The 22399-nt window shown below is 44.6% G+C and overlaps 1 protein-coding gene across 12 annotated transcripts in view; it reads left to right on the plus strand.

Annotated features, from left to right (window-relative positions):
- PTPRA (protein tyrosine phosphatase receptor type A) overlaps positions 1-22399 on the plus strand; it is a 163907-nt gene that overhangs the window by 126779 nt on the left and 14729 nt on the right. For all 12 annotated transcript variants that reach the window (XM_037990670.2, XM_008019184.3, XM_008019145.3 and 9 more), the window contains 8 exons: positions 4187-4277; positions 6816-6892; positions 13315-13351; positions 15591-15688; positions 17181-17300; positions 17938-18104; positions 18612-18747; positions 20436-20585. In XM_037990670.2, the coding sequence (XP_037846598.1) occupies positions 4187-4277; positions 6816-6892; positions 13315-13351; positions 15591-15688; positions 17181-17300; positions 17938-18104; positions 18612-18747; positions 20436-20585 (876 nt within the window). The remainder of the gene's footprint in view (positions 1-4186; positions 4278-6815; positions 6893-13314; positions 13352-15590; positions 15689-17180; positions 17301-17937; positions 18105-18611; positions 18748-20435; positions 20586-22399) is intronic.

Here is a 22399-nt window from a genome sequence, read left to right on the forward strand (position 1 = left end):
GATAAATATAAAAGTTCAGGTTTACCAGTGAGAGGGAAAGGAAGAGGATATAAGAGGAGGAGCCCGAAGAGAACTTCTAAGCTAAATTATGTGATGGATACTTTTTAAAAAATAAATAACAAATTTGAAAAAAAAATTTTTTGTAACTGACGTGTCTTTAAAAAAAGGCTAATGAGTACTTAGCCTTGGTTCCAATTAAGGCTTGAGCAAGAGATGAAACGATCTTCGATGCCACCTAGTGTTTCTAGAGAGTTTAACATTTTATAGGCTTCTGCTCTAGCTGCTCCTTCCTAGCTCTGTGAGCTAAGTGTTTCAGAGTAGAAACCAAAAGGAGTAGGATTCACCTTGTTTTCATCTCTGACGCAGGCTCTTCATTCCGAACCTTTACATCTAGCTCTGTGTTCTCCAGGACAAGCCCTTTCTTCTCTCTTGTTAAACAATAGCTCCTGTTTCTTCCTGACTCTTTTTAGGAGACTTAGTCCACCTGGAGACCTAGTTTTTCTTTATCATGACTGGAGGAGCTAGGGATGCTGATAGGGCTGTGAGATGTAGTGTAGTCTTTGTTACTCCTGATATTTTTGTATTGAAGACTGTTTTCAAGAGTCTTGCTGTTCCCTACTTCTGTTCTACATTTTAGAGAAGAGATGTGCAGGAAAAGTAGTTCCTCTGGATTAGCCATCAGGGCTTAAAAAACTGACATCTCATCCTGCCCTGTACTTGGGTGGAAACCTGTGGAAATCTTTGTGAAGAAAGAGAATGCAAACTGTGGGTGAATTGGGAAATTCTGATCCAAAATAATGGTCTCTACTGCATGTGTAAGAGTCCAGCCCAGGAAACTCTTTTCTTCCTTTTATGTGTTCATAGGGTCAGGGGTAATTGCCTCTGTTAGTAAAATAACATGCAGAACCTCCAGGGTTTTAATTCTGAAAGGAAATCTCTTGAGTAGGTAAGGGCAGATGGATTATGAGGTCCTAATTTTCCTGTCTTTGGGTCTTTTACTTTAATTTATCCTATCACTGTCATGCTGGTTTCCAGTAAATATATTTGCTCCTTTCTTAAAGCTCTTGCTTCCCAGCCTGGGCAACATAGCAAGATCCACCTCTACAAAAATAAAAATTAAAAAATTAGCCAGGCATGGTGGTGCTATGCCTGTAGTCCCAGTTGCTCAGGAGACTGAGGCAGTAGGATACCACCAGCCCGAGAGTTCAAGGCTGCAGTGAGCTATGATGGTGCCACTGCACTCCAGCCTGGGCGACAGAGTGAGACCCTGTCTCCAAAAAAAAACAAAAAAACTCTTGCTTCTATCTGACAAAAATTGGTTCCCTTTGGGCTGGCATTTCCTTTATTCAATATTATTATTATTATTATTATTATTATTATTATTATCAAAGATAGAAACCTTCATTATTCATTTCTGCCTCTTGCTCTTCCCAATCCACTTTGCCTTCATTCCATCTCCGAATGTAGTAAATTTTTTTTTTTTTTTTTTTTTTTGCAATGGAGTTTTGCTCTTTCTGCCCAGGCTGGAGTGCAATGGCGCAGTCTTGGCTCACTGTAACCTCTGCCTCCCAGGTTCAAGCGATTCTCCTACCTCAGCCTCCCAAGTAGCTGGGGTTACAGGCATGTGCCACCACACCCGACTAATTTTTTGTATTTTTATTAGAGATGGGGTTTCGCCATGTTGGTTGGCTGGTCTCGAATACCACACCTCAGGTGATCCACCCACCTCGGCCTCCCAAAGTGCTGGGATTACAGGCGTGAGCCACCGCGCCTGGCCCAAATGTAGTAATTCTAATTCCAGAATATGTCTCAAATGCATCCATTTCCATGTATCATCATTTTTCCATGCTTCAGTTCTTCTCTGTAGTCCATTTTTGCATGTAATAACAAGTAATTCTTTAACATGGAAAATGGATCACACTTTAAAAACCTTCGAGATTTCCTCATGCACTTAGCATAAAATTTGAACTCCCTATTAAGGACCTACCTGGAAATGGATGATCTGAGTGCCAGGCTCATCTCTTCCTACTTCCTCCTGCCATCCCCACCAGCCTCACATTGTGCGTGACACCTGCACTGATTTTCAGTTCCTCACACAACCAAGCCTTCTCCCACCTCTGGGTTACCACAGATGCTGTTCTCTGTGCCTGGAATACTATTTTCTACACTCATCCTGCCTCAGAGAGACCCACCTGTAATCCAAATTTGGTGCTTGATACTTCATCTCTAGTAGCAGTCTATTTTTGATTGCATTCATGGTGATGTATAATTATATATGTATTTGTTTTATTTGTTTAATGTCTGCTTTTCACCCACAAGTTTATATTGTCCTTGAGGGCGAGAACTGCACTTATATTTGATTCCCCACTCTTTGCTCTGTACGTAGCCCAGTGCCTGGTAGGTACAAAATATATATTTGTTGAAAGAATGAATGAAAAGTAATGCATGAATTGTTCCTCTACTGGTGAATACTACGGTTGTTCTCAGTTTTGGGTCATTCTAAATAATGATGAAGTAAATAATTAGGACATAAAGATTTTTATTTCCTTAGGGTATGTTCTCAGAAATGAAATTGCTGGGTCAAAAAGTATTTTCAAAAAGTTTTCTTAAGGCTCATAAAATGTATTTCCAAGTCACTTGCTCGGAATTAGGGTTGGAATTTTAAACTGCCTCCCTTTTTGCTTTCTTACTTGTTTTTATAGTGTCAGAGTCTCGCTGTATGTGTCACTCAGGCTGGACTGCAGTGGTGTGATCATGGCCTTGAACTCCTGGGCTGAAGTGTTCCTCCCAGTAGTTAGGACTACAGCCTCCTGAGTAGTTGGGACTACAGGCATGCACTGCCATACCTGGCTAATTTTTTTTTTTTTTAATGTAGAGACAAGGTCTTGCTGTGTTGCCCAGGCTGGTCTCAAACTTCTGGCCTCAAGTAGTCCTCCCACCTCTACCTCCCAAAGTGCTGGGATTACAGGTGTGAGCTACCACGCCCAGCTCCTTTTTTCGTCCTTAATTTTATATATGAAACATATAAGAGGAGAACAGATCAAATAATAAAATTTAGCTTCCCACTCTCATAAAACTCATTTATTTGAATACTTATTCTTTGCCACATGTGAGATTATCTCCTTGTGTGGCAGATATTGTTGTTCCAATTTTATGTATTTATTTATTATTTATTTTTGAGACGGAGTCTCACTCTGTCGCCTAGACTGGAGTGCAATGGTGTGATCTTGGCTCACTGCAACCTCCGCCTCCCGGATTGAAGCGATTTCCTGCCTCAGCCTCCTGAGTAGCTGGGGTTACAGGTGTGCACCACCATGCCCAGCTAATTGTTGTCTTTTTAGTAGAGACAGTGTTTCTCCTTGTTAGCCAGGCTGGTCTTAAACTCCTGACCTCAGGTGATCCACCCTCCTCAGCCTCCCAAAGTGCTGGGATTACAGGCATGAGCCACTTCACCCGGCCCCAATTTTACAAATGAGGAAACTGGACCTAGAAAACAGATGTGCTCAAGGTCATACAAACCCAGACTATCTCATGTCAAATCATTGTGATAACCTCCCTGCACTAACTAATTTACATTTGCTCCAAAACTGCTGCAAATTTAATGTCACCTCACCCAAATATTCTGCTTCTTAACTGCTGCATCCATATGAAGCCCTCCCACTCACCCACCAGTCCTTGCTTCCTTGCCACATGATGCTAGAGGCTGGGGTACCATGCCCCCTTAGATCCCTAGAAAGATATTAAATCAGCTGGCCATCCAGAACCCTCCTGTATGGTTCACTCTGAGATGCATGTCATCTTTGTATGGTGGTAATTAACATGAGGATAAATGGCCCATTCCTTCAGTTATGTCCCCATTCCCATTTACAAGGGTAGGCCATTTTGGCCTAACATCATAATGACAGGCCCCTAACCACGTAGTAATCATGTAAAGAGCATGCTATACTTACCATAACAGAAAGGGCATTCTGCCCCCCGAGGATTCTTGTGTTGTTGAACTCTAAGGAGCTTATGGCTGTTTAGGGGGAGAGGTGCATTCTCTATGTTAGGCTGCATAACCTGGGCCCATGTTTTTCCCCCCAGGAAAAAGGTAGAATGTGCTACTGGGTCAGGGTTTGGTGCAGCAGTTTGCATGTTTGATGTTTATCCCTGCTAATAATTCCTCTAATTTCTCTTAACCTTTCAGGCTCTCCCTGCGTGTCCTATCCAGGCCACCTGTGAGGCTGCTTCCAAGGAGGAAAACAAGGAAAAAAATCGATATGTAAACATCTTGCCTTGTGAGTGCCTTTAGTGTTTCTTGGGATGTAACCTGAAATTACATCTCTAGAGGGATTTTCTGAAGATGGAAAGAATCTTCCAGTTGGGCACAGCAGGGTGGATAACAAGAGTGGGTTCATGGCAGGACTCAGTCGCTCATACCTGTAATCCCAGAACTTTGGAAGGCCAAGGTGGGAGAATCACTTGAGCCCAGGAGTTTGAAACTAGCCTGGACAATATAGTGAGACCTCATCTCTACAAAAACCTTAAAAAATTAGCCAGGCATGGTGTCGTGTGTCTGTCATTCCAGCTACTCAGGAGGCTAAGGTAGGAGGATCGCTTGAGCCCAGGGAGGCGGAGGTTGCAGTGACTCAAGATCGTGTCACTGCATTCTAGCCTGGGTGACAGGGCAAGACCCTGTCTCAAAAAAATAAAATAAATAAAATAAGTAATAATAAATTAATTAATTAAAATAAATAAATAGAGTAGGCTGAAGACTTTGGTCTGAAAGAGCCTTTATGGATCCCGCGTACTCAGAGTCGGTTAGGATGATCCAGGAGGATTTTTGTGTCAGGCCTCAAGTTTCTAGGAGGTTCTGGAGAGCCAGCTTCACTAGGATCAAGCAGGAAGCAGCGGATGATGGTGGTGGTAGAGATGGTTTTCTGTGGTATTCTTTGAAAGAAATTCTAATGCAGAGTTCTCTGTATAAACCTTTCCCAGAGTTAGCCATTGCTAATCAGTTGATCCATAAGCCAACAGACATTTTTCTAGGCCTTTGGTATCCAGAATGAGATATGCATAATTTAATGAAATATGAGAGGAAGATGTTTGAACCTCACTTGATTTTTATATTTGCTTTTCAGAAAAAAAAATTTCCTAATCCTCAGAACCTGTGAATGTTTTATTTTTTTACTTTTTATAGAGATGGTCTTGCTGTGTTGCCTTGGCTGGTCTGAAACTCCTGGCCTCAAACAGTCCTCCTGCTTCAGTCTCCCAAAGCGTTGGGATTACAAGCATGAGCCAGTGAGCCCAGCCAGTATATTTGCTTTTTAAAAATTCATCCGGCCGAGCGCGGTGGCTCACGCCTGTAATCCCAGCACTTTGAGAGGCCGAGACGGGCGGATCACGAGGTCAGGAGATCGAGACCATCCTGGCTAACCCAGTGAAACCCCGTCTCTACTAAAAAATACAAAAAACTAGCCAGGCGAGGTGGCGGGCTCCTGTAGTCCCAGCTACTCGGGAGGCTGAGGCAGGAGAATGGCGTGAATCCAGGAGGCGGAGCTTGCAGTGAACTGAGATCCGGCCACTGCACTCCAGCCTGGGCAACAGCGAGACTCCGTCTCAAAAATAAAATAAAATAAAATAATAATAAAATAATAAAATAAAAATAAAAATTCATCCTTTTAAATTTTTTATTTCATTTATTTTTTTAGAGACAGGGCCACCCAAGCTGGGGTGCAATGATGTGATCATAGATACATATCCTCGAATTCCTGGGCTCAAGTAATCCTCCAGCCACAGCCTGCTGAGTAACTAGAACTACAGGTTCATGCCACCATGCCTGGCTAATTTTTTTTTTTTTTAGACACAGGGTCTTGCTGTGTTGCCCAGCCTGATTTCAAACTCTTGGTGTCAAGCAATCCTCCCACTTTTGACCTCTCAAAGAATTGGGATTACATGCATGAGCCACAACACCCAGACCCTAAAAATTTTATATTTCAGGGTACATAATACATTAGCATATGTGCATAATTTGTCAATAAATGAGCATATATTAGAGATGCCTGCTTACATTTTTATAAGTGAAGTATGGAACCAAAAAATTAGGATCACTACACTATGCATTTACAGATACTTATGTCTTTTTCTTTTTTCTTTCTCACTTTGTCACCCAGGCTGGAGTGCAGTGGCATGATCTCAGCTCACTGCAGGCTCCACCTCTTGGGTTCAAGCCATTTTCCTGCCTCAGCCTCCCAAGTAGCTGGGACTACCTACAGGCACATGCCAGACACCACACCCAGCTAATTTTGTATTTTTAGTAGAGACAGAGTTTCACTATGTTGGCCAGGCTGGTCTGGAACTCCTGACCTCAAGTGATCCACCTGCCTCTGCCTCCTGAAGTGCTGGAGTTATGGGCGTGACCCACTGTGCTCGGCCTTGTCTTCTTATTTATGTGCATATGTTGGAGGAGGGGGATGTGTGTATGTGTGTGGGTGTGGGTATGTGTGTATATAATACATATTTTTTAATATGATTAGTATACTATACACATTTCTCTCTTTTAACAGTATATATTGTCAGTTCATCTGTCAAGAAACTGTCCTTTTTCTCAGCTACTTAGTATTCCACATTGTAGATGTATCTTAATTTATTTAACTAGTCCCCTAATGATAGTTAAGGTATTCCCAATTTTTTGCAGTGTTATATTGTTGGAGTGGCATCTTTATACAAGTATGAGTCAGTGCACATAGGCACAGATGTCTCAGCTGTCCTGGTTGCATCAGGTTCTGTGAGAAATAAATTTTGATTTTACTGAAATATTGTGGTTTGTTTCCTAGATGACCACTCTAGAGTCCACCTGACACCAGTCGAAGGGGTTCCAGATTCTGATTACATCAATGCTTCATTCATCAACGTAAGGAGCGGGTGCTTTCCCCCTCACTTCCCTGCCTGACCATTGCCACCATCTCTTGGCTCCTCCACAGCTGTGTGTTAGAAGAAATATTTGTCGTTTCATGTTTTCCGTGACAAATCTGGTTTTTTTAAGTGACTGAATTTTTTTTTATAGTCAGTCAAATAGTTTTAATCATTTTCTTAAATTTACCCTCTTGTCGTTCCCTAAGGTTTCTCATGTAGAAATCTGTATCTAAATATGTATTTTATGGTAAGAGTCAGTGAATCCTTTATTGAGCTGATTCTAATTACAAATAAAAGCAGGCCTTGCCCTCAACAGTAAAAATAAGGGAGAACAGGACAAGAATACCTGACGTGACACCAGCTATGTTATATATGTGTGTGTATATATATATGACTCTCTGGTTAGTCATATATGAACCAAGGCCTGAGGGAAGAGTTGATACTAAGAGGAGGTTTTTAAAGATGATTTAGAGAATGTTTATAGAACATTCTGTGTGAGATATTTGAGGTTTTTGTTTGGTTGGTTTTGTCTTTGCCAGTAGCCTGAAAAAACACATAAAGAGATAAGAGTATGTTTTATAGGTTTTGGGGAAGGATCTTGTAGAGAGAGTGAATTTGAACAGAAAAAAGAGAGAGGGAAAGCTGGCAAAAGCAAGTCTGGCTCTTGATGCAAGATGCGTGAGAAGACTGGATAAAATTTCCGCTTGCATGTTTATAGTAGCATTAGTCATAAAAGAAGGTGGAAGCACTCCAAGTGTCCATTGACGGACGAGTGAATAAATTAAATGTGGTACATGCATACAGTGGAATGTTATTCAGCCTTTAAAAGGAAGGAAATTCTAATACATACTACAACATGGATGAACCTGGAAGACATGCTAAGTGAAATAAGCCAGTCACAAAAGGACAAATATTGTATGATTGTACATATAGAATATAGACTATATATACATATGTAGAGTAGTCAAATTCATAGGGACAGAAAGTAGAATAGTGGTTGCTGGGGGAGGGAGGAATGAGGAGTGGGTACAGAGTTTCAGCTGGGGAAGATGAAAAAGTTCTGTAGATGGATGGTGGTGATGGTTGCACGACAGTGTGAATATACTTAATGCTACAGAACTGTACACTTAAAATGGCTAAAATCGGCCGGGCACGGTGGCTCACACCTGTAATCTCAGCACTTTGGGAGGCCAAGGCAGGTGGATCACTTGAGGTCAGAAGTTTGAGGTCAACCTGGCCAAGATGGTGAAACCCCGTCTCTACTAAAAAAAATACATATATACAAAAATTAGTCAGGCATGGTGGCAGGCACCTGTAATCCCAGCTACTAGGGAGGCAGAGGCAGAGAATTGCTTGAACCTGGAAGGCGGAGGTTGCAGTGAGCCCAGATGGCGCCACTGCACTCCAGCCTGGGCGACAGGGTGAGACTCTTTCTCAAAAAAAAAAAAGAGTCAAAATGGCTAAAATCGTAGATTTTATGTTGTATTTTACCATAAGAAAAAAAAAGAACACTGATGGAGAGATTAGTGTGAACATAAGAAGGGCTGTTTCTTCCTCTGAGAGTGTTAAAGGACAGGACAGAATGGATAGAGATGACTCGTAGGTGTGGATAAAGCAAGCTGAGGCAACTCACCTATGTTTTCATGGTTGTCTACTGAACAAATGGGATGGGACTGTGACATGAGAGCAGCGAAAGTTTGGAACAACTTCTAAGGTCCATGAGAAAAGGATACTGAAGAGAGAAAGCGAAGGGCATGTCTAGCTGCACTGAGGGCCTGCCTACCTACAGTGGGATGTCATTGATGGGGGTTGGGGGGTGCTGAGTTGCATGATTTGTTTTTTCTTTTTTTTTTTTCTTCATCTGCACTCTGGGATTGGTGGTAAATGCAGAGAACATGTGGTACTCAGACAAAAGGGAAGGTCAGTTGCTGGTTCAGGTAGTCAACCAAGGGCTTCAGTTTCAGTAGAAAAGAAAAGCATCAGGAAGTTGTTAGGAATAAACTAATATTCTAGGAAAAACTGGTAGGATTGAGGAACTGGAGATCTTGAGAAAGCGAAAGAACAGCATAAGAAAAGGAGAAAGATGAAAGAACGAGAGGTTGTATCCAAAAAATAGGCTATTAGATGGACTTCAAAAATGGGGCAGTCCAGGCATTCTCATGGGAGTGAATTTGCTGAAGTTCCTGTATGTATGTTTAATGTTAATATTTACATGTTTGGTTTTAAGGAAAGGGACCCTGACTAGACAAATAATTGCTGCAGTCGATAAGGAAAATGGAGAAAGGCTATTAATCAGCAGGAATTCCTAGAACTTACTTCAAAGATCATGATGAAGAGATTAGGTGGAATAGGTTGACTTTAATGTTACGCAGAAGAGTAACGCAAGATCAGTTAGTGTGTCCAGCTGCAGGTAACAGAATACTCAACTAAAAGTTGTCTACATGGGAACATTGTTTTTTTTTTTTTTTTTTGGAGACAGTCTCACCCTGACACCAAGTCTGGATTGCAGTGGTGCGACCTTGGCTTACTACGACCTCTGCCTCCTGGGCTCAAGCGATTCTCATGCCTTAGCCTCCCGAGTAGCCGGGATTACAGACATGTGCCACCATGCCCAGCTAATTTTTTGTGTTTTTAGTAGAGACGGTGTTTTGCTATGTTGGCCAGGCTGGTCTTGAACTCCAGGCCTCAAGTGATCCACCTGCCTCTGCCTCCCAAAGTGCTGGGATTACAGGTGTGAGCCACCATGCCCAGCTGGGAACACATATTTGTCTCATAATATGAAAGCAAATGCAGACAAGTTCTTGAGTTGGCTGATTCCATGGGTCAGTGACATCCTTACAAACCCAGGTGCTTCCATCTTTCTACTCAGTTACGCTTAGCCCTGTCAACAGTCTCATGGTCACAAGACGGCTGCAGTAGTCCCAAGCATTATTTGTAAACACAGCATCCTGCACAGAAGAGGAACATACCTGCCTATGATTTTCTGTCTATTAGGGAGGAAGGCTTTTCACAAAATCCTCCCCACCACCCTGTCCTCAGGACCAGCAGGCCAGGATTGGATCATATGTTCATATCCCTCTCTAATCACTGGCTAGGACCTTGAGAATGATCATGATTTACCCCTCTGAGCCTGGGGAATGGGCACCTTTCAAGCCAGTGAAAGGTTAATGTTCAAACAAAATTGTGGCTCTGATGGCAAAGAATAAAGTGAGGAATGGCTTTGAGTTAGTAACCAGCAGCATCTGCCACCGTAACCAATTTGGTCCCTTCCCACATTGAAGGTGAAAATTGACAAAAATTAATTGTAAAGGCTGTTAAGCAGCTGAGATGGGGATCTCTTCATGGTAATAGCACAGTAGAAAGAAATAGGCTTATCCCTTGACCATGTTTAGTTAGAGCTTACACTGGGGCATCCCATAATGCCTTGATGGTTATTAGACAGTTATTAGTAGACAGAGTTTAGATGAAGAGAGCTAAATGGGGGACCTTATGAACTCAGTGAGGGAACAAAAGCAGGGAAAAACCTGTGGTTAACCATAAGTGGGGAGCAGGGATTACAGATTTGGATTTCACAGTTTATTAAACTCAGTCAACATTTTTTGAGCACCTGCTGTGTGCCAAGCACTGTGGGTAGGCTTAAAGGTTACACAGGTAAGATGTAATCCCTCATATACTACACAGGTAGTTAGGTCGTTTCCTGTAATGTGCTACGTGTGCAAAGGAGGTATTGCCAGGTTCTGTGGAGTTCAGAGAAAAAACATTCAGCCCAACCTGGTAACCCAGTAGAGCTCATTATTGAAGAGTGAGTCAGAGTTCAGGAGAAGAAAGTTGGGCAGAAACTTCAAAGCAAAGGAGAAACATGAGCAAAGTCACAGAGACTAGAAATAGCAGTCTTAGGTCATAAGGTATAAGATGGGAAGTGGTGGGAGGTGAGACTTGATCTTGAAAGGTAGTGGATGTCAAGTGTGTCCATTGGGGTTCTTACTTGCAGACTACAGAGTGTACCTTTCATCCACTCTTTTAAGCAGAAAGGGGTTTATTATAAGATACTAGGTATCTTACAAAACCTGTGGAAGGTCCAGTGAGCCAGGCTTAGATGCTGTTCAGCAAAGAGCAGAGCAGCTATAGATGTATGCAACATGTGACTGTCTTAGTGAAACCTCTGCACAGTGCTGCAGAAGAACCGGATGCTTCTACTACTATGCTTGCCCAAAGACCAGATTTCTAGCACAGACATTATCTCATGTTGCTCATTTCTACCCCAAGTCTGTGTGGGAGTATCTGCTAGGAAGAAGCTAGATCTCGTGGATTGCTGAGCTGCTAGGGAGTCTGGGAAATTTAGCTGTAAGATAGGCTAGAAGGGAGCAGGAGTGGGTGCTAAGTGAACCACTCTATAGTGTCTGCCAGTTTTCAGTACAGCTGAGGGGTTTTGATGAATTTATCTAGGCCATGGGGTACCATTGAAAAGTGTTCAAGGCAAGGAGTAGTGTGGCCACATTTACATATTGATCACTGCGGCTATCATGTACAACATGGATTTAGGAGAGGCCAATTGGGGGCTATTGCAATAGCAGGTCACAAATGATGAGGATTGATGAGAAAGCGACAATGAAGTGAAAACTACGTGGAGGTAGAATTTAGCAAGAATTGGTGGTTGATTTATATATGAGAGACTAGAGGGTGATATATCCATGTAGATGTATCCAGCATACAGTTGGTCATATTGAAATGGAACTCAGAGGAAATACTCTAGAGCTGTGGACTTGGAAGTCATTAAAGAAAGGAGTGGGGCAAGAAAAGAGCCCTTGGACCCACAGCCCCTGCCAGGCACATTGAACAGGTGCCCATGGGTGAGATGGAAGGAGACCAAGAGAAGAGAGCATCTGAGAAGGCAAAGAGTAAAGCATGGCTCAGGAAGGGTTTGGCAGCCAACAGTGTTATGTACAGATAGAGATCCAGTGGGAAAGAGGAACAAATTTTCTCTGGGCTTAGTGTGTAGGGCAGCATCCTTTGCTGAAGCAAATTCAGAGGCCGTTGTTACATCCTTTTTGTGGGCTGCTAGTTAACACTTATCAAACCCTTTTTTCCCCCTAACTTTATTGAGGTATAATATATAAAACATAAAATTCATCCATTTTAAGTGAGAATTCAGTGATTTTTGGTAAGTTTACCAAGTTATACAGCCATCACCGTAAATGTTTTAGAACATTTTCTAACAACTTTATTGAGATGTAATTCACATACCATATATTTCACCCAGAGTTTACAATTCAGTGTTTTTTTAGTATATTCACAGATAAATGCAGCCCATCACCAGTCAATTTCAGAACATTGTCATCCCCTCAAAAGAAGAACCTTGTACTCTAGCTGTTGTCCCCTTAGTTTTAGAGCACATTGCTCACCCCAAAAAGAACTTCAGTGTCTAAATACAATTAATCTCCATTCTCACCCCCCTGGCAACCACTTAACTTTTTGCATAGAGAACTAAGACCACACACATGGATCTTGAAGGGAACTAGGCACCATGGAGTAGTGGTGAAAGGCAGAGGAAAGTGGGGTTTGTAGTTTGGGAAACACATGGGTCAGCTGACCTAACACTGGTCACAGGAGGAGATAAAACAGAGACAGTGGCACAGTTGGCAGGTGGGCTTCCAGCCTAGAGCCTTAGGAGAAACCAGTTTCCTTACTCATTTTTAGATGTCTAAGAATATATAGGAATTTTTTTTTTTTTTTTTTTTGAGACGGAATTTCACTCTTGTTGCCCAGGCTGGAGTTCAGTGGTGCGATCTCACTGCAACCTCTGCATCCGGGGTTCAAGCAATTCTCCTGCCTCAGCCTCCTGAGTAGCTGAGATTACAGGCATGCACCACCACACCCTGCTAATTTTGTATTTTTAGTAGACATGGGGTTTCTCAAACTCCCAACCTCAGGTGATCTGCCACCTCGGCCTCCCAAAGTGTTGGGATTACAGGCATGAGCCACCACGCCCAGCCTAGAATGTATAGGATCTTTAGACATGTTTCTTTTTATTGGTAGGAATGTAGCTACCACCTAGAGCCCACTGAGATTCAGCTTTCAGAATCTAGAGACATCTCAGGAGCCAGAGAGCCACATTTCATCTTTGCCTTGAACATAACATAAGATCAATAGCTTTGCCTCATTCTCATTACTCTGTATTAGTTAAGCAGTGCCGCCACATGTTATAATTCGATTTGAGAAGACTGCCTAGACTATTTGAGTTCTGTAATCTCTAATTCCTAGTGCCAAAGCTAATCCCTTGGGAATATCTAGACTTGGTTATCCTTGTTAAGTACCTGAACCTTTTCAGGTTTTGTTAACTGGTTAGAGTCAGACTGGAGAATTTCATTTCTATTCATTTTTGGTTTTCTCTTTCTTTTTCTTTCCTTCCCCGCACCCCAGGGCTACCAAGAAAAGAACAAATTCATTGCTGCACAAGGTAAAGTAATGACAACTTTTTACTCTTAGATTTAACCATGATCCCATAATGGGTTTGGGTTTTTACTCCCAAATGCTGAATGGATTAACCAGAATGCTGTAGCTTTTCTGTAATTTTTACCACCTGAAAGAATTGTAATCCGTCATACATGTTTACAACTAACAGCCTTCATCTTGATGACTTAGTATCCGGGAATCCATTAAAATAAGTCTTTTTGTATATGTGTATTAAAAAGACTGGAAAAGGCCGTATACACAAAACACAGTCTAGTGAGGCCCTCTGTCCTTGGTGCTAGTTAACCTTAGGTTCCAGCCAGGCTGCTCAGAGTTCAAATTAGGAATCAGTTTCCAGAGAGGATCAGCCACCTCACAGGGTCCAGGCTGGTTCTCCCCTAGCTCATGGGCCTAAGCTTCACCATTATTCACAGATAAGGTGGTCTAGGAACCCTCAGAGCAGGGACCCAGCACCATGTCCCTTATGTGTTCTACACACATCTCCAGGCCTGCTGTTCTAACAAGTGTCTTCACTCTTGGAACCCTAGAAAAAATGCGTGGATGTTTGCAGCATTAAAAAGTAATTGAGGCCAGGCAAGGTGGCTCATGCCTGTAATCCTAACACTTTGGGAGGCCAAGATAGGAGGATCGTTTGAGCCCAGGAGTTCAAGATCAGCGTGGGCAACATAGTGAAACCCCACCTCTACTAAAAATTAGCCAGGCGTTGTGATGCGCACCTGTGATCCCAGCTACTTGGGAGGCTGAGGCACAAGAATCACTTGAACCCAGGAGCCGGAGGTTGCAGTGAGCTGAGATTGCACTACTGCACTGCAGCCTGGGTGACAGAGCGAGACTTTGTCTCAAGAGAAAGAGTGATTAGGGACTACAAGATTTATAAAAACAAAGTTCTCCTCCCTTTTCTTTTCACTTTTTTAGTCTAATGCCCCTGGGGCAACCATTTTTACCTATTGGCTTCTTATGGTAGATGACATCATCTGATCCCCTTACAGAGGACCTCCCCCTCAGTCAAACAGACGTGTACCCACATATCCTCCCATTCTCCCAGAAGAGTCAAATCACAATTTGGGGTTAAGGTGATATTTATTATTATAAGTTTACAAATATTCATAGCCAAAACAGTATTATGTTATTTTTTGTATAGGTTTTTTTCCCCCTTTTTTGAAGTCATTGTGTTTTTTATATAACTACCACTGATTTTCCTCCCAAACTCTTTTTTTTTTTTTTTTTTTTTTGAGACAGAGTCTCGCTGTGTCACCCAGGCTGGAGTGCAGTGGCGCGATCTCGGCTCACTGCAAGCTCCGCCTCCCGGGTTTTACGCCATTCTCCTGCCTCAGCCTCCGAGTAGCTGGGACTACAGGCGCCCGCCACCACGCCCGGCTAGTTTTTTGTATTTTTAGTAGAGACGGGGTTTCACGGTGTTAGCCAGGATGGTCTCGATCTCCTGACCTCGTGATCCACCCGCCTCGGCCTCCCAAAGTGCTGGGATTACAGGCTTGAGCCACCGCGCCCGGCCCTCCCAAACTCTTAACCAGGTGTATATATCTTCTCTCAGTATCTTTAGATACTTGAGGTTTAATTTTTTTATCTTGGGATCCTTCTAGAATCTTCTTTCTTCAGTTGCACTGTGGATTGGTTGCTCTCTATCCTCTGGTAGAGTTATCATTCTAAGACCAGTACCCTGGGAATTCCATTAGCTTCTCTGCTGTGTTGGATCTCATTTATTTTCCTCTGTTTGCCTCTCATTTTTGTTTAGAATTTTCTAGTGACTTCCTGAAAAAGGTTATATGGGAGGTAAATTTTGAATTCTAGCCTGAACAAGTCATCCAACCTTTCTGGGGCTGATGACACCCACCTCAGAGCATAATAGGAAGGAGTAAATGCCATATGAAGCACTTAGCTCACTGTGAGGTCCATAATGTAGGTATTCTGTCAGCAGTCATTATTTCTAATTCCCAACTGTGATATCCTTGGGAGACATCATTCGTGTTCTGTTTATATTTTGACAGCCTTCCCCGTAACCGCATCCTAGTGAAATGTCTGGCACATACATGGTAGAAACATGGAAAATACTCAGTTAGTAATGGGGTAGATGGATACATGAGTTGGATATTTAGCTGGACACATTTGGGCACAAGCTTCCAAAAGTCAGGAATGGATGTTCCCAGCCTCCCAGCATCTTTCTTCTTGGTGTATGTTCTCTTTATTTTTGCTCTTGGCTACTTTAGGACCAAAAGAAGAAACGGTGAATGATTTCTGGAGGATGATCTGGGAACAAAACACAGCCACCATCGTCATGGTTACTAACCTGAAGGAGAGAAAGGAGGTAAGTGGAGAAATTGGGTGTGAACAGCGGAGGGATCACTCTGCATATAAGCTCTGAGTTTAAGCCTGGCTGTGTACCCTTTGTGGGTGCTGTAACAGTGGTTCATCCAGAAAGACACAGGCTGAAGTCTACCAGACTTTGCTGTGGCCTGGAAGCCTCAGATGAACCTCAGGTGTGTGCCTAGAGCACATTCCCTGTATTTGGTAGTCAGACAAGTCACCCTGATTCCAAAACAGCCTGAAAGAGACTGACTTGGGCCATCAGCTAAGGAAAAGCCACAGAGGGGCTTTTTTTTTTTTGAGACGGAGTCTCGCTCTGTCGCCTAGGCTGAAGAGCAGTGGTGCCATCTCAGCTCACTGCAAGCTCTGCCTCCCAGGTTCACGCCATTCTCCTGCCTCAGCCTCCTGAGTACCTGGGACTACAGGTGTCTGCCACCACGCCCAACTAGTTTTTTGTATTTTTTTAGTAGAGATGAGGTTTCATCGTGTTAGGCAGGATGGTCTCGATCTCCTGACCTCATGATCCACCCATCTCAGCCTCCCAAAGTACTGAGATTATAGGTGTGAGCCGCCGTGCCCGGCCCACAGAGGGGCTTTTTTCTCCTGGCTTCTCTAGTCCCTTATTTCCCTGGTTTTCTGCCCCACCTGCTGAGGCCCTTGGTTTATCCTGGATCAGCAGAGGAAGCTTTATGAACTGAGACCCTGCAAGCCAAAGGGAATTTGAGGCCTTGGCCTGATCCTGGAAGCAGCCTCCTAACTGGTCCTTTTCCTTTTGTGGCTACCAAGTGCATGCCTGGCCTAACCAGCTCCGTCACTGGGCCACAACCAGAGCCAATCCTGGGTCCTGGGGTCAAGCCCCAGAGAGAAATACCTATTCGTTACAGTCTTTCTCAAGGATGGCCCTTGAGTCACCTTGATCTTAGGGTATCGGGTATTATGATCAACAGCTCCACAGTAGCGTGGGAAGACATTGCTAGGGCTGGGCTTTAGGTTAGTTTCTTCCAACCAAACCTCTGGCTCTTGGAAGTTATCCAAAGCCCAGGCAACAGTAAAAGCTCTAGGCCTCTCATGGCAGGTTTGCAGTCTGCATCAGTCCACCCTGGTGGCTCACTCATAGCAGGCTGCTGGTTTGAGGGGTTCAAACAGGCTTTCTCCTAGAGCATGACCTGAAGTGTTGTGGAAGTGCAGATTTTGTAGGTAAAATGGCTTCAGATTCGCCCTGAATCAAGGGAGTGTGGGTGGGAAACACTGAGAAGTATGGGACTAGGGCTGTGTGTCAATTAGGAAACTGTGCTCAATAGATGGCGGCTAAGGAACTTGAGAAAATGGCATATTTGAATAAGTAAATGTGCAGCTGACTGAGGTAGAGAAGAGGTCAAAGGGCCCTCTGGGGGACTTTAATCTGGGCTTTGTGGGCTCTTCCTTCCAGGCCCTTTACATCTGCCATGGGCAGGAGTTCTAAGGTCAGGGAATGCATGTCTTTTTCTTCGCAGTGCAAGTGCGCCCAGTACTGGCCAGACCAAGGCTGCTGGACCTATGGGAATATTCGGGTGTCTGTAGAGGATGTGACTGTCCTGGTAGACTACACAGTACGGAAGTTCTGCATCCAGCAGGTACTGTCTCCTCTGTCCTTTCTCAGTTCTTATGTTGGACCTGCTGACCACTAAGAGAGAGGGAACAGGCTGGGTCATCCCCCCTTACTCAGGGTGGTCAGGAGTTGCTGAGTATGCAGTATGTTAATTCTGAAACCAGAGATCTGGGCTCAAGGGAACTTCTCTGTCAAAGCTGAAGGAGCAGTATTTTCATGACTGATGAAAAATTACCTGTTGAGATGAAGTCTGATCATTTAAATATGACCAAGCACTGTGCAAAGGGAGTACGAAGAGGCAGTGCAGTCTCCTAGGTGCTTGACTCACCTTTCTCCTCCTTTCCTACTCCAAAGACTCCTAACGTCAAGGATGTGATGGGCCTGTCCCAGCCCTCCAGGCAACCCTGGAGACCTGAGCAAAGGTCACCTTCAGCCAAGGGGCAGTGTGGTACTGCGAAAAGAGGGCTTAGCTGGGAGCACTGCATTTTAGTTCTGACCCTGCCACTGACTAGTTGTGGGATCTTGTGTCCGTGGTTAACTAACTCCCCTGGGTACACTCACTTTTCCATTGTCACTGACAACCACAGCTGTCACCTTCCCTCCCCTGGTACTGCCCACCCTTGGGTATCAGGGCCAACACACAGGATCTCCTCACTTCACAGGTGGGCGACATGACCAACAGAAAGCCACAGCGCCTCATCACTCAGTTCCACTTTACCAGCTGGCCAGACTTTGGGGTGCCTTTTACCCCGATCGGCATGCTCAAGTTCCTCAAGAAGGTGAAGGCCTGTAACCCTCAGTATGCAGGGGCCATCGTGGTCCACTGCAGGTCAGTGTGGCCTGACCCTTGTCCCCCCACCCCTACATTTTGCCCCCATGGCCAGAGCAGGGGAATAGCACAAGGGCCCTGGCTAAGGAGGCTGACACGGAGTAGATTAACTACTGGGGCACCAGCGCAACAGCCAGAGACTCCAAGTTCTAGTGCAGGGTGGAGAATATGACTTGAGGCAGGAGAGTAGGGCAGTCCTCCAAGATTAGGAGCTTAGGGAGGAGATTAGGGAGACCCTGCTATGAAGCCAAAAGGCTAGGTCAAGTGCTGGCCATGTATATTTGCAGCCTTCGGACCCCTCTAAGTATCAGAATGCTTCGTCCTAATAGCTGGAGGTCAGGATTCAGGACATACTGGAGTTGTTGGCTCCTGGAGAGTCCCAGCTCTACCCTATTCAGAATTAGGATTTAGACCCTGAAGGAAGAGCCCCCGCCTGTGTTGCCCCTCCCTATCTGCTCCCACAAGGCAGGCCAACCATCCCTATAACCCCCTGCTTTCTGGCTACAGTGCAGGTGTAGGGCGTACAGGTACCTTTGTCGTCATTGATGCCATGCTGGACATGATGCATACAGAACGGAAGGTGGACGTGTATGGCTTTGTGAGCCGGATCCGGGCACAGCGCTGCCAGATGGTGCAAACGGATGTGAGTGATCTGTGGGTCAGGTGAGGGTGGGGGGTTCCAGGACTAAAACATCTGCCCACATTGAGGATTCACTCAGACTCACAGGTTATTATAAATGATTATAATACAGTGTGATTGTGGGAGAAGGAAAGATAGAGCAGACTGTTACTGTGTCTATGTAGAAAAAGGAAGACATAAGATACTTCATTTTATTCTGTACTAAGAAAAATTCTTCTGCCTTGAGATGCTGTTAATCTGTAACCCTAGCCCCAACCCTGTGCTCACAGAAACAAATGCTATATTGACTCAAGGTTTAATGGATTTAGGGCGGTGCAGGATGTGCTTTGTTAAAAATGTGTTTGCAGGCAGTATGCTTGGTAAAAGTCATCGCCATTCTCCAGTCTCGAGTACCCAGGGACACAATGCACTGTGGAAGGCCACAGGGACCTCTGCCCAAGAAAGCCTGGGTATTGTCCAAGTTTCCTCCCCACTGAGACAGCCTGAGATATGGCCCCATGGGAAGGGAAAGACCTGAACGTCCCCCAGCCTGACACCCATAAAGGGTCTGTGCTGAGGAGAGTTAGTGAAAGAGGAAGGCTTCTTTGCAGTTGAGATAAGAGGAAGGCATCTGTCTCCTGCTCCTCCCTGGGAACGGAATGTCTTGGTGTAAAACCCGATCATATGTTCTATTTACTGGGATAGGAGAAAACCGCCTTATGGCTGGAGGTGAGACATGCTGGCGGCAGTACTGCTCTTTACTGCACTGAGATGTTTGTGTAAAGTCAGACATAAATCTGGCCTACGTGCACATTGAGGCATAACACCTTTCCTTAAACTTACTTATGACACAGAGTCCTTTGCTCATATGTTTTTCTGCTGACCCTCTGCCCACCATTACCCTATAGTCCTGCCACATCCCCTTCACCGAGATGGTAGAGGTAGTGATCAGTGAATACTGAGGGAACTCAGAGACCAGTCCCAGCGCAGGTCCTCCATATGCTGAGCACCGGTCCCCTGGCCCACTGTTCTTTCTCTACACTTTGTCTCTGTGTCTTATTACTTTTCTCAATCTCTTGTCCCGCCTGACAAGAAACACCCACAGGTGCGGAGGGGCTGGCCCGCTTGAAGTGATGAAGGGCTCTTATAAATTATGCATTCAAAGAAACTGAGCACAGAGGAGGTTGTGGTTTCATGCCTGGGAGAGTCAGGAAGGCAGATGACAGGTTATTGGACTTCAAGGATTAGGGAACAGGCAGCTGAAAGTGCCCAGAGACAGTGCCCAGAGACATGATGAAGCTCAGCCACATCTGGGAGTAGCAGTGAGACTGGCTCTGCAGTTGGGGCCTAGCACCAGGAGGGAGGCAGGGACCAGACTATCGGAGACTTTGGGTGTCTCCAGTTTCTGACAGCCCCTTCAGACTATTAAATCTGCACTCTCAGAATGAGGAGGAATTGAGTTTGTCCTTCTCTCCAGGCGTCCACCACCCCCAAGGTAGACCTGGACCCTTCTTCCCAAGTTAAGCAGCCCCACAGGGACTCCTGCATTTCAAGTCCCACTTCACTAAATTGGGATAATAAGAGGAAGTCCTTTTATTCCTGCTAGGATCAAAGGAGAAATGGACTGGAGTGAAGTGGGGGTGGGAGCGGGTGATCTGGCATGAGAACTGTGTTGTATGTAAGCAAGAACTTGTGTGTCATTCGTGTTTCAGATGCAGTATGTCTTCATATACCAAGCCCTTCTGGAGCATTATCTCTATGGAGATACAGAACTGGAAGTGACCTCTCTAGAAACCCACCTGCAGAAAATTTACAACAAAATCCCAGGAACCAGCAACAATGGATTAGAGGAGGAGTTTAAGGTGAATTGGAGCTGGATAACCTCCTTCAGATTGAAAGATCCTTGTAATCTGTGGAACATGGGATGCCTGACTGTGCATTTGCCAGCAGTGAATCCCCTTGTGAGGCATGCCAGTGGTTAAGGAAGTGGTCCTTTCCTCATACTCTAGTAATTCTCAGCTCATCCTGCACGTTGGAATCACTTCATTTGTGTTTGAGTAGGGAGAAGCAGGCAACAGTATTTTAAGTCCCCCACCCCTCCGAGGTGATGATGATATACAGCAAGAGCAGTTTTTTCTGTAAGAGCCAGATAATAAATATTTTGGCTTTGCAGGCCACATGGTTTCTGTCCAGCTACTTAGTGCTGTCTTTGTAACACAAAGGCAACCATAACCAATAGGTAAACATAATGAGTGTAGCTGTTTTATAAAACTTCATTTGCAGGCAGCAGACCACATTTGGCCTCTGGACCTTAGATCACTGATAGCTCCTATATGCCACTAGACAATGGTTCCCAACACACCTAAGGCATATGTCACACTGTCATCAGTAAAAGTGCTCTCCCAGGCCGGGCACAGTGGCTCACCCCTGTAATCCCAGCACTTTGGGAGGCTGAGACAGATGGATCACGAGGTCAGGAGTTCGAGACCACCATGGCCAATATGGTGAAACCCCATCTCTACTAAAAATACAAAAAGTAGCTGGGCATGATGGCGCATGCCTATAGTCCTAGCTACTCGGGAGGCTAAGGTGAGATAATCGCTTGAACCTGGAAGGCAGAGGTTGCAGTAAGCCAAAATTGTGCCACTGCACTCCAGCCTGGGCAACAGAGCGAGACTCCATCTCAAAAAAAAAAAAAAGTGCTCTCTCAGAAGCAGGAGATTCTGGGTTGGGGTGGGGAGGACCACTTTCCTTAGAGAAGTTCTCCTCAAATAATAGCACATGCACAGATTTCCTTGGGATCCTGTCAAGATGTGGGTTCTTTTGCCAGGCGTGGTGGCTCATGCCTGTAATCCCAGCACTTTGGGAGGCCGAGTCAGGCAGATCACCTGAAGTAAGGAGTTCAAGACCAGCCTGGCTAACATGGTGAAACCCCATCACTTCTAAAAGTACAAAAATTAGCCGGGCATGGTGGCACATGCCTGTAATCCCAGCTACTTGGAAGGCTGAGGCAGGAGAATCACTTGAACTCAGGAGGCAGAGACTGCAGTAAGCTGATTGCACCACTGCAGTCCAGCCTGGGTGACAGAGCAAGACTCTGTCTCAAAAAAAAAAAAAAAAAAAAAAAAAAAAGATGTAGGTTCTGATTCAGCAGGTATGAGTTAGAGCTTGAGATTCTGCATTTCTATCTCTTTTTTTTTTTTTTTTTTTGAGATGGAGTTTCACTCTTGTCACCCAGGCTGGGGCTGGGGTGTGCAATAGCACGATCTCAGCTCACTGCAACCTCTGCCTCCAGGTTCAAGGGATTCTTCTGTCTCAGCCTCATGAGTAGCTGGGTCTACAGGCACGTGCCACTACCCCTGGCTAATTTTTAGTAGAGACAGGGTTTCACCATGTTGGTTATGTGGGTCTCAAACTCCTAACCTCAGTTGATCGCCCATCTTGGCCTCCCAAAGTGCTGGGATTACAGGCATGAGCCACCATGCCTGGCTTGAGATTCTGCATTTCTAATAAGATGGAGCCAACGCTGCTGGTGTATGGGCTACACTTTGAATAGCAAATGTCAAGAAGGAGCCTCAGAATCAGGGGAAGGGAGGATGCGATTCTGAATAAGTTTGAAGAGCCTAAGGCAGCCTCTGGGGGTGGAACTGCAGAGTGGACACACTCCCTTCTACAA

This window comes from Chlorocebus sabaeus, chromosome 2 (genome assembly GCF_047675955.1).
Source record: "Chlorocebus sabaeus isolate Y175 chromosome 2, mChlSab1.0.hap1, whole genome shotgun sequence".
Taxonomy (NCBI): Eukaryota; Metazoa; Chordata; class Mammalia; order Primates; family Cercopithecidae; genus Chlorocebus; species Chlorocebus sabaeus.